We start from the raw sequence: 14,060 nt of genomic DNA, 5'->3' as shown, positions 1-14,060 counted from the left end.
GAGGCACGCACGCACGCACACACACACGCACACACGCACACACACAGAGGCGCGCACGCACACACACACACACACACACACACACACGCACGCACACACGCACACACACACACACACACAGAGGCGCGCACGCACACACACACACACGACAGACACACACAGGCACACACACACACACACACACACAGAACTCCAGCACACTCACACACTCACACACACACACAGAACTCCAGCACACTCACACACACTCACACACACTCACACACACAGACACACACACTTGGTGGAAAGGTGAGCATTACCTGTTTGCGCAGGGTTGAGCTCCTCCTCCCGCTGTAGAGAAGCAGAGACAGACAGAGAGAGACAGACAGACAGACAGAGAGAGACAGAAAGACAGACAGAGTGCCGTTAGGAGATCAGACTCACTTTGCTACTGTAACTGCAGTCTGACCCACAAACCACACGCTGCCTACAGCCATTAGCCTGCTACAAATTACACCCCCACAAAATCAGACTGTTTTTGAACATCTCTCCCAAAATAACACGCTTAAACGCTAAGTTAGGAGGGGCATCAGAATCTCTGAGACTTTGAGTCTTCCTTTGCAACAAGGGATTAAAGTTCAGTAAAAAAAAACCCTTCTCAAATTCCCGTTGCGTAAAAACACCCAGGTTAGACGTAAGAACGGGGGAATGTGGATCTGGGACTCCGAGCGATGGGGGGACCTGGCAGCTCATGGGTGGAGCTCAGTCTCAGGTGATTAGGGTTAGGTTTAGGGTTAGGGGTTAGATGTGTCAATGTCCATTATTACTGTGCGTAACTCTGCCACACAGACAGTGTCCACAATTAAGCCCTAAAACTGTCAAAGACTAAAACAAAACTCAACTAATCATGGTTAGGAGAAAACTGAATACTTAAATTAATACATGTGTGTGTGTGTGTATGAAAGAGTGTGTGTGTGTGTGTTAGACTGTGTGACTTAATTTGTTTCTTTCCTTTGCCACACCTACCTGGCAAGGCAATAATCAGTCTTCTGACCTGGAGGAGGGAGAATGAAAGAGAGAGAGAGAGAGAGAGAGGGAGAGTGAGGGGGAGAGCAAGAGAGAGGGAGAAAGACACAGACAGAGAAAGAGATTTGGTAAAACAATGTGGCAGAAGTGGGTGGCTTCCCCAAATTTCCCCCCTCCGGCTGCCCCCCCACTCCCCAACTGCCCCCTCACTGCACATGCTCCTCACCCTCGCTGCCCCACCGCCCAAACCAGACCGTTTCTGTCAGACGGAGGTCCCCCAAACAACACCCAGCTGCATCCACAACCCCCCCCCACAGCACCCCTGTACCAACCCCACCCCCCAGCACCCCAGTAACCCCCCCACAGCATCCCAACAACCTCCCCCACAGCACCCCTGTACCCCCCCCCAGCATCCCTGTATCCACACCCCCTCCTCATCTGCAGCTCTGTCCTGATCTGTACTCCATGTGTGATACAGTCCTACTCTCTGACCTCAAACTCTGCCAAAGCTTTACTCACAGGGGAAACTATTCCACCAACAGAGCGGATTCCTCAGGAATCACAACTACAGAGTCCGGAAAGAACTCCAGAGCAGCAGAGTCCGGAAAAAACTCCAGAGCAGCACAGAGTCCGGAAAAAAGAGACTTCCTGTCATGTGCTCTCTCCCGATGGCCTACGGGCGTACAGGTGTGGCAGGTGTAACGGGTGTAACAGGTGGCAGAGGTTTAGCAGACCCAGGTGTAACAGGTGGCAGAGGTTTTGAGACCCAGGTTAGTTTGGGCTCTATGTGTGGGAGCAGAATGTGGGTCCTCAGGTTCAGAGCTGATGAATGATAATGGTTTGTGTCTCAGAGTTTGCGGGTTTGATTCCCAGCTGGGACATAGCTGCTGTACCTCTGATTAAGGGACTGAACCAGCACTGTTTCAGTACATGTCCAGCTGCATAAGGGGATTATGGGTAGTGTAGTGTAAAGTGTAGTCTGTACCTTTGAGTGAGGGACTGAACCAGCACGGCTTCAGTACATGTCCAGCTGCATAAGGGGATTATGAGTAGTGTAGTGTAAAGTGTAGTCTGTACCTTTGAGTGAGGGACTGAACCAGCATGGCTTCAGTACATGTCCAGCTGCATAAGGGGATTATGGGTAGTGTAGTGTAAAGTGTAGTCTGTGTAAGAGGCTCTGAATGAGAGTGTCTGATAAACGCTGAAATGTGATGCAACGCGAGGAGCGAGGTCCAGAGTACTGAGCTCGTCAGCACAACCCGACAGCACCGGGACAAACTGGGTCTGCCGCTGTGGGTCTGCGCAGGACTGAACCAGGACCCGCAGTCCGTTCAGAAGAACCGGGCCGGACGGGGGTCCACAGCCCACAGCCTGACGAACGTGAGCGAGCTACAGGGCCAGGACCGGCCCGGTTCTGCACAGGACGGAGCTCAGCAGGCTCCTCTCCCTCCCCTAAAAAAAACACCGCCCCCAAACCCTGGAATCTCTCTGCCGCTGCCACATGACCCCGCCCCCCCGCCCCTCCGCCCCCCGGCCCACACGGATGACTCACTCTCTCCCAGAGATTTCTGGATCAGGTCATGTTTGGCCTCCAGCTTGGTGATCAGGGTCCTGCCCTCCAGGAACTCCTTCAGTTTCTGCAAGGAAAACAAAAAGCAGAGAACCACATCTCAGCAGCAGGCAATATGATTGGAGGAGCAGCTATGAGCAGCAGTGTTATTGGAGGAGCAGGTATAAGTAGGTGAGATCAGATAAAGTGGGTGAAGATGCGGCCCAATATTCGCTTAGAAGAAACAGCGATAGGAACTAGATCTAAGTGCTGCCTTTTTTATGGGGGGGAGGTAAAACTCACACAAAAGTGAAAAAATGTTCAAAGTGTCCGATAAACTAAAAACCAACTTGTCCTCTCCCTCCCGAAGCAGAGTGGATTCTGCTGATGTCCCAACCCAGCATCTGAACCCCCAAACCCCACCCCACTCTACCGTGAAGTAGAACTGCTCTGTCTCCTGCTGATTGGCCCTCCTCTTGGCCAGGCTGGGTTTGTTCATGAAGGACTCCGACATGGAGGACCGGACCGACTCCATGGAGTTGCTGTGGTGGAAGCAGTCGGACACGTCAAAGTCCTCGACAGTCACCATGTCCTGGATGGTCTGCAGAGTGGCCTCCATGGTCTTCTTCACCTGCAGGACAGGAAGTCCCCACAGGTATAGCAGCATTAGTGTGTATGGAGTGTGTGCTTGTGTGTGTGAGTGTGTGTGTGGGGGTGTGAGTGTGTGTGAGAAAGTGTGTGTGTGTCTGTGAACTTGTAATACTATCTTTGTTGGAACCAAATGTCCTCACAAGGATAGAAAGATGAGGAAAATTTATCTTTGTGGGGACCTGTTACTGGTGTGTAAGTGTAAGAGAGTGTGCGTGTGTGTGTGTCTGAGTGAGTGAGTGAGTGTGTGTGTGTGTGTACTCACCTCTTCATTTTCTATGGTGAGAGTGGACAGGCGGGACTGTAGCTGTTGGCAGCGCTGCAGTAGCTCCCCCTGCAGGGGGGGCTGAGCACACACGTGCCCCCACTGGGGGGGGGGGGAAGAAAATGCATGATTTAGCCAATTATGTACAAGCCTTCTAAAAAGGGGTGAACATCAAATATGAAACCTGCACACAGTCTTATAACGACCCATGTCCCGCAACTGCACCCCCCCCCCAGCTCAGCCGCGGCGGGACTGACCGTGTCCCCCATGTGGGACTGGAAGTCGAAGCGGGCGGGGGGGCAGAACACACTGTTGTAGGCCTCCATCAGCCGCTGCTTGTCCCTGTTGGCCTCCAGGTTCTCCGCTGCGCTCTCGATGGCCTCCAGCCCGCGGTGCCGGGACGTCTCCACGCTGAACTCGGCCGAGAGGTAGGTCCGCAGAGCCCGGTTCAGGCTGGCGTGGTACCCCAGGTCACAGCACTGGGGGGGGGGGACAGCCGGGGGGGTTAGCACCTCTAATGAGACAGAAGTCTTCAGGGCTGTTCTAATACGGACACATAAAGCAATATTTAACACGGCTTTCTGTTTCACTTAGGACAGAGAATACAGTGTGTGTGTGTGTGTGTGTGTGTGTGTGAGAGGGTATGCGTGTGTACATGTGTGTGTGAGACACAGAGAGAGAAAGAGAGAGCAATAAAACACCTCATTGAGTACACAATGCTGATAGAAATCTCCACACTGGCAGAAGACAACGCTGTCTTGTGTTTCCACAGAAATATCCAGAGTCTCATCAAAATCCTGAGTCAGCATTCTGCCTGACGGTGGTGAGTCATTTTTTCAACATTCCAGTTTAGCACTTTCAAAAGCAGTACAAAGAAATCTGAGGTGCAGAGTCCTGTTTTGGGGGATCGCTCTGTGTAAGAAGCCCCTCCCACTGGCAGAAAGATGAAGTCACAATAAGCCAACAGAAATCTGGTCACACCCACAAAGATGTCAGAGCAGCAGGCGATTGGCTGTTTGAAGCCAACGGGCACAGAGAGCCTATGGGGTGGAAGTATCCCGAAACGAAGGGTCCATTTATAGAGCAGACCAGCATTCCCAGCCCCAGAGAGCGAGCCTTTCCACCAAACATTCCCGTGAGAAAGAACGGGAATAATGGGATGGCATCAATCCCAGACTCAGCCCTACCTGTGGAGCCACACGTCCAGACAGGATGAGAGGTTACCTGAACAGACAGGTCCGTCTCTGCTAATGAAGTTCTCATGAAAGCTGTGGTTTCTGATGGGCTGGGAGGCCCACAGGCGGGAGCACATGTACTGTACAAACACACACACACACGCAAGCATGCACGCACACACACACCCTGCAGAGACAGATGCTCTGAAGCAGAGCTCAGGCATTACCAGCCCATCCCCACATGAGTATCACATATTGACGAGAGAGACTGTGAGGAACTAAGACTTTAACACACACTAAGAGTGTGGCGTCACATGCAGTCTGTGCACTGTGACACAGTGACACACAGGAACTGCGACCTGTGTGTGTGGGGGTGAGGGCTGTTATCAGTGTGGGGGGGTGGTGATCTGTACTCACGTCTATGAGGTCGGACAGGTCGTGGATGTAGTACTTGAACACGCAGCAGTTAGTGGCCTCCAAAGCCAGCAGGTACTCGTTCCTGGCTTTGACGGCTTTCAGCTTGTTTTCAGTGTATTTGGCCTGTCGCTGAGGGGTGGGAGAGGAGAGACAGGGCAGACTGTGAAACCATCCATTACACAGGAACAACAGCCTGTACGTACACCTGTACAACGCCCTGCTTTAGCACTGAGAGGGAAGAGCGTTTACCACTGAGAGAGGAGCGTTTACCACTGAGAGAGGAGTGTTTAGCGCTGAGAGAGGAGCGTGTAGCACTGAGAGAGGAGCGTTTAGCACTGAGAGAGGAGCGTTTAGCGCTGAGAGAGAGGAGCGTTTAGCGCTGAGAGAGAGGAGCGTTTAGCGCTGAGAGAGAGGAGCGTTTAGCTCTGAGAGAGAGGAGCGTTTAGCACTGAGAGAGAGGAGCGTTTAGCACTGAGAGAGAGGAGCGTTTAGCACTGAGAGAGAGGAGCGTTTAGCACTGAGAGAGCGTTTAGCCTGAGAAGCGTAGCTGAGAGGAGGCGTTTAGCTCTGAGAGAGGAGCGTTAGCGAGAGAAGCGTTTAGCACTGAATCCAGGAGAGGAGCGTTTAGCCTGAGAGAGGCGTAGCTGAGAGAAGGAGCGTTTAGCACTGAGAGAGAGCGTTAGCCTGAAGGCGTTTAGCACTGAGAGAGAGGAGCGTTTAGCACTGAGAGAGAGAGGAGCGTTTAGCGCTGAGAGAGGAGCGTTTAGCACTGAGAGAGAGAGGAGCGTTTAGCGCTGAGAGAGGAGCGTTTAGCACTGAGAGAGAGGAGCGTTTAGCACTGAGAGAGAAGAGCGTTTAGCTGAGACTGAGAGAGAGGAGCGTTTAGCACTGAGAGAGAAGAGCGTTTAGCACTGAGAGAGAGGAGCGTTTAGCACTGAGAGAGGAGCGTTTAGCTCTGAGAGAGGAGCGTTTAGCGCTGAGAGAGGAGCGTTTAGCGCTGAGAGAGAGGAGCGTTTAGCGCTGAGAGAGAGGAGCGTTTAGCACTGAGAGAGAGGAAGCGTTTAGCCTGAGAGAAAAGGAGCGTTTAGCACTGAGAGAGAGAGCGTTTAGCCTGAGAGAGAGGAGCGTTTAGCACTGAGAGAGAGGAGCGTTTAGCACTGAGAGAGGAGCGTTTAGCCTGAGAGAGAGAAGCGTTTAGCACTGAGAAGGCGTTAGCCTGAGAGAAGGCGTTTAGCACTGAAGAGAGCGTTTAGCACTGAGAGAGGAGCGTTTAGCCTGAGAGAGAGAGAGCGTTTAGCGCTGAGAGAGAGGAGCGTTTAGCACTGAGAGAGAGGAGCGTTTAGCACTGAGAGAGAGGAGCGTTTAGCACTGAGAGAGAGGAGCGTTTAGCGCTGAGAGAGAGGAGCGTTTAGCACTGAGAGAGAGGAGCGTTTAGCACTGAGAGAGAGGAGCGTTTAGACTAGAGAGAGGAGCGTTTAGCCTGAGAGAGGAGCGTTTAGCCTGAGAGAGAGAGCGTTTAGCACTGAGAGAGAGGAGCGTTTAGCACTGAGAGAGAGGACGTTTAGCACTGAGAGAGGAGCGTTTAGCCTGAGAGAGAGGAGCGTTTAGCCTGAGAGAGAGGACGTTAGCACTGAGAGAGAGGAGCGTTTAGCACTGAGAGAGAGAGAGCGTTTAGCGCTGAGAGAGAGAGCGTTTAGCGCTGAGAGAGAGAGCGTTTAGCCTGAGAGAGAGCGTTTAGCCTGGAGAGGAGCGTTAGCCTGAAGAGGGAGCGTTTACGCTGAGAGAGAGGAGCTTTAGCTCTGAGAGAGAGAGCGTTTAGCGCTGAGAGAGGAGCGTTTAGCCTGGAGAGAGGAGCGTTTAGCTCGAGAGAGAGCGTTAGCGCTGAGAGGAGAGCATTTAGTGGAGAAGGACGTTTAGCATGAGAGGAGGAGCGTTTAGCACTGAGAGGGAGGAGTCGTTTAGCCTGAGAGGAGGAGCGTTTAGCCTGAGAGAAAGACGTTAGCCTGAGAGAGAGCGTTTACATGAGAGAGAGGACGTTTAGCCTGAGGAAGAAGGAGCGTTTAGCACTGAGAGACTGAGGAGAGCGTTTAGCCTGAGAGAGGAGCGTTTAGCCTGGAGAGAGGAGCGTTTTAGCCTGAGAAGAGCGTTTAGCACTGAGAGAGAGGACGTTTAGCCGAGAGAAAGGACGTTAGCATGAGAGAGGGCGTTTAGCCTGAAGAGGGAGCGTTAGCCTGGAGAGAGAGCGTTTAGCACTGAGAGGAGGCGTTTAGCCTGAGAGAGAGAGCGTTTAGCACTGAGAGAAGGAGCGTTTAGCACTGAGAGAGAGAGCGTTTAGCCTGAGAGAGGAGCGTTTAGCACTGAGAGAGAGGAGCGTTTAGCGCTGAGAGAGGAGCGTTTAGCGAGAGAGAGGAGCGTTTAGCGCTGAGAGAGAGAGCGTTTAGCGCTGAGAGAGGAGCGTTAGCCTGAGAGACGAGAGAGGGCGTTTAGCACTGAGAGAGAGGAGCGTTAGCCTGGAGAAGAGGAGCGTTTAGCCTGAGAGAGAGAGCGTTTAGCACTGAGAGAGGAGCGTTTAGCCTGAGAGAGAAGAGCGTTTAGCCTGAGAGAGAGGAGCGTTTAGCCTGAGAGAGAGGAGCGTTTAGCCTGAGAGAGGGAGCGTTTAGCCTGAGAGAGGAGCGTTTAGCACTGGAGAGAGGAGCGTTTAGCACTGAGAGAGAGAGCGTTTAGCACTGAGAAGAGAGGACGTTTAGCACTGAGAGGAGGAGTGTTTAGCGCTGAGAGGGAGGAGTGTTTAGCGCTGAGAGGAGGGAGCGGTTAGCGCTGACGAGGAGGAGCGTTTAGCTGATGAGGAGAGGAGCGTTTAGCTCTGAGAGAAAGGAGCGTTTAGCACTGAGAAGAGGAGCGTTTAGGCGAGCGAGAGAGAGGAGCGTTACTAGGGTGTACGAAGAGGACGTTTAGCACTGAGAGAGGAGCGTTAGCACTGAGAGAGAGAAGCGTTTAGCACTGAGAGAGGAGCGTTAGCACTGAGAGAGGGAGCGTTTAGCACTGAGAGAAGGAGCGTTTAGCTCTGAGAGAGAGAGCGTTTAGCACTGAGAGAGGACGTTTAGCACTGAGAAGAGGAGCGTTTAGCACTGAGAGAGAGGACGTTTACACTGAGGAGAGAGAGCGTTAGCCTAGAGAAGAGGAGCGTTTAGCACTGAAGAGAGACGTTTAGCACTGGAGAAGGACGTTAGACCTGAGAGAGGAGCTTTTAGGCTAGTGAGAGAGAGAGCGTTTAGCACTGAGAGGAGGAGGTTAGGCTGGAAGAGGAGGCGTTTAGCCTGAGAGAGAGGAGCGTTTAGCAGAGAGGAGCGTTAGCACTGAGAGAGAGGAGCGTTTAGCACTGAGAGAGGGGCGTTTAGCCCTGAGAGAGAGAGAGCGTTAGCCTGAGAGAGAGGAGCGTTTAGCGCTGAGAGAGAGGAGCGTTTAGCCTGAGAGAGAGGAGCGTTTAGCACTGAGAGAGAGGAGCGTTTAGCTACTGAGAGAGACGTTAGCACTGAGAGAGAAGCGTTTAGCACTGAGAGAGAGGAGCGTTTAGCACTGAGAGGGAGGAGTGTTTAGCGCTGAGAGGGAGGAGTGTTTAGCGCTGAGAGGGAGGAGCGGTTAGCGCTGAGCGAGAGGAGCGTTTAGCACTGAGAGAGAGGAGCGTTTAGCTCTGAGAGAAAGGAGCGTTTAGCACTGAGAGAGAGGAGCGGTTAGCGCTGAGCGAGAGGAGCGTTTACCACTGAGAGAGGAGTGTTTAGCGCTGAGAGAGGAGCGTGTAGCACTGAGAGAGGAGCGTTTAGCACTGAGAGAGGAGCGTTTAGCGCTGAGAGAGAGGTTAGCGTGAGAGGAGCGTTTAGCGCTGAGAGAGAGGAGCGTTTAGCTCTGAGGAGAGGAGGCGATTTAGCACTGAGAGAGAGGAGGCGTTAGCACTGAGAGAGAGGAGCGTTAGCACTGGAGAGAGGAGCGTTACACTGAGGAGAGGAGCGTTTAGCACTGAGAGCGAGAGGTTAGCACTGGAGAGGAGCGTTTAGCACTGAAGAGAGGAGCGTTTAGCATGGAGAGAGTTTAGCACGAGAGAGAGGAGCGTTTAGCACTGAGAGAGAGGAGCGTTTAGCGCTGAGAGAGAGGAGCGTTTAGCACTGAGAGAGAGGAGCGTTTAGCACTGAGAGAGAGCGTTTAGCACTGAGAGAGGAGCGTTTAGCTCTGAGAGAGAGGAGCGTTTAGCTCTGAGAGAGGAGAGCTTTAGCCTGAGAGAGAGGAGCGTTTAGCACTGAGAGAGAGGAGCGTTTAGCTCTGAGAGGAGCGTTTAGCTGAGAGAGAGGAGCGTTTAGCGCTGAGAGAGAGGAGCGTTTAGCTCTGAGAGAGAGGAAGCGTTTAGCGCTGAGAGAGAGGAGCGTTTAGCCTGAGAGAGAGGAGCGTTTAGCCTGAGAGAGAGAGCGTTTAGCGCTGAGAGAGAGAGCGTTTAGCACTGAGAGGAGGAGCGTTTAGCCTGAGAGAGGAGCGTTTAGCACTGAGGAGAGAGGAGCGTTTAGCGCTGAGAGAGAGGAGCGTTTAGCACTGAGAGAGGGGAGCGTTTAGCGCTGAGAGAGAGGAGCGTTTAGCTCTGAGAGAGAGGAGCGTTTAGCGCTGAGAGAGAGGAGCGTTTAGCGCTGAGAGAGAGGAGCGTTTAGCTCTGAGAGAGGAGCGTTTAGCGCTGAGAGAGAGTGGGAGGCGTTTAGCATTGAGAGAGGGAGCGTTTAGACTGAGAGAGAGGAGCGTTTAGCCTGAGAGAGAGGAGCGTTTAGCCTGAGAGAGAGGAGCGTTTAGCCTGAGAGAGAGAGCGTTTAGCACTGAGAGAGAGGAGCGTTTAGCTGAGAGAGAGGAGCGTTTAGCTATGAGAGAGCTTTAGCACTGAGAGAGGAGCGTGTCTGAGAGAGAAGCGTTTAGCACTGAGAGAGGAGCGTTAGCACTGAGGAGGAGCGTTTAGCACTGAGATGAGGAGCGTTTAGCCTGAGAAGGACGTTTAGCTGAGAGGAGCGTTTAGCTCTGAGAGAGGAGCGTTTAGCATGAGAGAGAGGAGCGTTTAGCACTGAGAGAGAGGAGCGTTTAGCACGAGAGAGGCGTTTAGCAGCTGAGAGGAGCTTAGCTCGAAGGAGAGTTTACGCTGGAGAGAAGAGCGTTTAGCCGAGAGAAGGGGCGTTTAGCCTGAGAGAGAGGACGTTTAGCTGAGAGAGAAGCCGTTTAGCATGAGAGAGAGGAAGCGTTAGCTCGAGAGAGAAGATGCGTTTAGCGCTGAGAGAGAGGAGCGTTAGCTGCTGAGAGAGAGGAGCGTTAGCGCTGAGAGAGAGGAGCGTTTAGCCTGAGAGAGAGGAGCGTTTAGCACTGAGAGAGAGGAGCGTTTAGCTCTGAGAGAGAAGAGCGTTTAGCACTGAGAGAGGAGCGTTTAGCACTGAGAGAGAGGAGCGTTTGTTGTTTGTGTGCAGGCAGTGCTGGATTTCTCCCCCCCATCCTGCTGACCAGTCACCATCAATCACTATGTCATCAGCTGGCCAATCGGAGACCCTAACTCTCACCCCGTCCACGATGATGTCATGGGCTGACAGACACAGGGAGTCGTGCCCCAACAGACACCCGACAGCCCCCCCCCCCCCCCGACCCCCCACCCGACCACACTGCTGTCTTTCATAAATCAGCTGGAGGAATTCTTTTACTCAGGAACTGTGACCAACGTCATTTACCGCTGCTTTCTGCAGACTGAGGTTTCCAGGAGTCCTACTGCTGCCCCCCCCCCCCACCCCTCAAAAGAACACGAGGACAGCATTTGTCTGGAGGAGCCCTTGTAAAGGCTGAGCGTTTAAAGAGAATGAGTCAGGACCCCAATGAACCATATCTCATTTTAGGGTTCAGGAGAGGAGTAACTGAATAACTGTATAAAACACAATCAGCAGTACAGGACAGGGCTGGCATGAGGGTCAGTGCCATCAACAGCCTGAAGCTCCAAAGTGTTCTGCAGAAGCAGGTCTGGCTGGGTGTGCAAGAGAGGCCAGTGTCCACGGCCAGACCCCCGGTTCCCCTTGCCCCCCTCCCCCCCGGTCCACCCCCCTCACCTTCTCCTTCATCTTCTCGATCTTCTTGACAGAGCTGCGGCGGACGTGCTTCTCCTCCGTCTTGACGCTGGTGAGAGAGTCGGGCGAGCGGGGAGCCTGCCTGTCCTCTGGCCGGGCCGAGCGGCCCATCTGCTTCTCCTCCTGCTTCTCCGCGTCCTTCAGCTTGCTCTCCGCGTTCACGCTGTCCGTGTTGTAGATGTGGTAGGTCTTCATCACCTGTTTGAATCCACACTGATCATCCAGACCTGGAGCCCTGTTCACCATGTGCTACTCAAGCTCTACTCAGGACAGTCATGCATGAAACCCCAAGGGAGGCGGCCATACTTCTTTTCTCTAAATTTCTGACAGGTCCTGAAGCTGAACTGCTCTAGTGTGTCCTTCACACCAGGGAGAGCAGACAGAAAATATTGGACTGTCAGAATCATAAAAACCATAAAAATCTATTGGTTATGTTATTAACCGGGTGATAAATATCAGCCTGAGAACCTCAGGGCTGGGACACACCGCTCACAGGTTTGGCCTCCTCTGTAAAATCCTGCTGTTCTGTATTTCAGAACTTTATTCATAAAAGTCTGCCTTCAAATAAAGCACTCAAAAGCACTCAAAGGCATATACAGCCCAAAATGCAGTTTGGAGAATTCAGAAACACTCATTTGTGTCTGGAGCCAGAGACACATTCAATGCCCAGAAACTGCACTGTGCTTTTAAAACATCAACAATTTATTTTAGGGGAACATTTTAGGATCTCACATTATCCTACATTATGATTTCTTTAATCTCTAATTTACATACTGAAGAAGTGAGTCTCATTACTCCAGTAATCCTGATTAACGATGTATTTGCCACTATCCCCATTAAATCTGTGATTTAACTGCTGCCATGTACCCATAAACAACAGCGGCGGGCCGACGGGGGTCCAACGAGCGAGGGATAAACGTGGGGGGGGGGGGGAGGGAATTCAGGACATGACAAGACGTGCTAGTGTTCCTCAAAGGAGCTGCGCAACACATGCTAACAATGTGAGCCAGGAGAGCATCTGCAATCAATCAATCAACCAGTCAATCAACCAGTCAATCAGTCAGTCAATCAACCAATCAATCAGTCAGTCAGTCAGTCAGTCAGGCGCTTAAGGAGCTGGGCTGTTTGTACGCACCCACAGACATGCCTGACATAATGCCCATCACCCACTCAACAAACAGCCCCTCTCCCCACTGCATCCACTCCACAAACAGCCCCTCTCCCCACTGCACACACTCAACAAACAGCCCCTCTCCCCACTGCATCCACTCCACAAACAGCCCCTCTCCCCACTGCACCCACTCAACAAACAGCCCCTCTCCCCACTGCATCCACTTCACAGACCACACGCTTAACAGGAGAACTGTGTCAGTCACATGACAGAGAAGGTTCAGAACAGAGCTGAGTAATTCCCACAGGCTCTCTCCTCTAACTCTTTCTGCTACGTCACGTTGTGAGGTTAAAAAAAAGAACACGTCACAGACGCACAGTAAAGCAGCTCACCCACTCAAACCGCTGTGTTCCGGCATATTCTTTCTTTTTATAGACTGCAGATGTAGCGAAACGTTGCCCAGTCTATCTTTACCTCGTCTTATGCTGGTAATTAGAGGACCGGGCCTTTCTTTATAAGCCCTGAAACGGGATACAGACCTTCCCCAGTGAGGAAGAGGAGACAAAACATCTTTAAATACCGCGATCTCACCCCCCCCCCCACAGTCACCCTAGAATCAGTTTCAAACCATCAGCCTCAGTAGCTGTCACCAGGGCAGCTCGTCGGCGAGGCGGTGAGGAGCGGATCTTTAAAAGCCAGCCGTTATGACTCATTAGCATGGCAGCCCCTCCCCCGGCACCCCAATAATTAGAGGGGTGCTGCAGCCCGCGCCCGTGCCCCGCGCCAGGCTGGATTCGGCAGAGTGCCCCCCAGACAGGATAATAACATGGCGGGGTACAGCCAGGGTGCGCCCCAGGATCGGCCCGCCAAGAGGTGCCACGCCCATTTACCCTCTGCCCGCAAAACGCACATCTCCATGACAACCGAGCCGAGGCAACTAATATGCCCCTCCTCCCCCCGATTACCCCCCCTCCTGAGTGAGGGCAAAGGAGGTTAATTAATGAGCAGCGGTCTTCCTCCTGGAGGGGTGAGGAGGAAAGGCAAGGCCCGCGAGGTTAACCGCTGCTCGCAGGAATCTGAGACGATCTCAAACGAGCTCTGTCGCGCTCACACCCCTCTGTGTCACACAGGCCCGAAGCCACAGACGCTCTCTACGGGGAAAAATCCCATCAACACCCAGGGCTCCCACCCACACGCCTGCACCAGAGCAAGAGCAAGTACTGCACTGAGCATTCTCCAGCGTCGGAACATCTACAAACATTTACATTATCTCTGGAGCTTCCACAAGACTAAAACCTCTCTCTGAAATATATATATATATATATCATCAGCCAATCAGAGTCATTTCTACTAACCATCAGCGTTCACAACCGGAAATAATCCTGAGAACATTCATTCAGAACCAGAACCATTCAGAACCAGACCTATTCCTCAGAACACTCATTCAGAATTTCTTCCTGGCTCTGATGGGGGGGGGGGGGGTGATGGAGGAGTCATGGGGGAGTGATAGAGGGGTAATGGGGGTGATGGGGGTGATATGAGGGGGTGACGGGGGTGATAGAGGGGTAATGAGGGGGTAATGGGGGGTGACGGGGGGTGATATGGGGGCGTTGGCCATTGGTCATTACCGCGTGGAGCTCGTTGAGGACCTTCAGCATATCCTCCTGCAGCTGCAGACCCACTTCTTTACTCTGGAGCAAGATGAGAGAAAACAAAGACAAGAGTTAGGATCGGGGAGCAGGAGGACAACGAGCACAGGTTC

General features: G+C 52.7%; 1 protein-coding gene across 2 annotated transcripts in view; it reads right to left on the bottom strand.

The window, feature by feature from the left end:
- srgap2 (SLIT-ROBO Rho GTPase activating protein 2) overlaps window positions 1-14,060 on the bottom strand; it is an 81,261-nt gene that overhangs the window by 14,399 nt on the left and 52,802 nt on the right. For both annotated transcript variants that reach the window (XM_064304423.1, XM_064304424.1), the window contains exons 5-13: window positions 13,927-13,989; window positions 11,170-11,385; window positions 5,063-5,191; window positions 3,728-3,949; window positions 3,471-3,572; window positions 2,991-3,188; window positions 2,561-2,645; window positions 1,009-1,036; window positions 303-333 (exon numbers count right to left, since the gene is read on the bottom strand). In XM_064304423.1, coding sequence (XP_064160493.1) covers window positions 303-333; window positions 1,009-1,036; window positions 2,561-2,645; window positions 2,991-3,188; window positions 3,471-3,572; window positions 3,728-3,949; window positions 5,063-5,191; window positions 11,170-11,385; window positions 13,927-13,989 — 1,074 coding nt within the window. The remainder of the gene's footprint in view (window positions 1-302; window positions 334-1,008; window positions 1,037-2,560; window positions 2,646-2,990; window positions 3,189-3,470; window positions 3,573-3,727; window positions 3,950-5,062; window positions 5,192-11,169; window positions 11,386-13,926; window positions 13,990-14,060) is intronic.

Source organism: Anguilla rostrata, chromosome 13 (assembly GCF_018555375.3).
Source record: "Anguilla rostrata isolate EN2019 chromosome 13, ASM1855537v3, whole genome shotgun sequence".
In the NCBI taxonomy this organism is placed as follows: Eukaryota; Metazoa; Chordata; class Actinopteri; order Anguilliformes; family Anguillidae; genus Anguilla; species Anguilla rostrata.
Note: the sequence above shows the minus strand (reverse complement) of the source record. Positions and strands in the feature narration are given on the sequence as shown.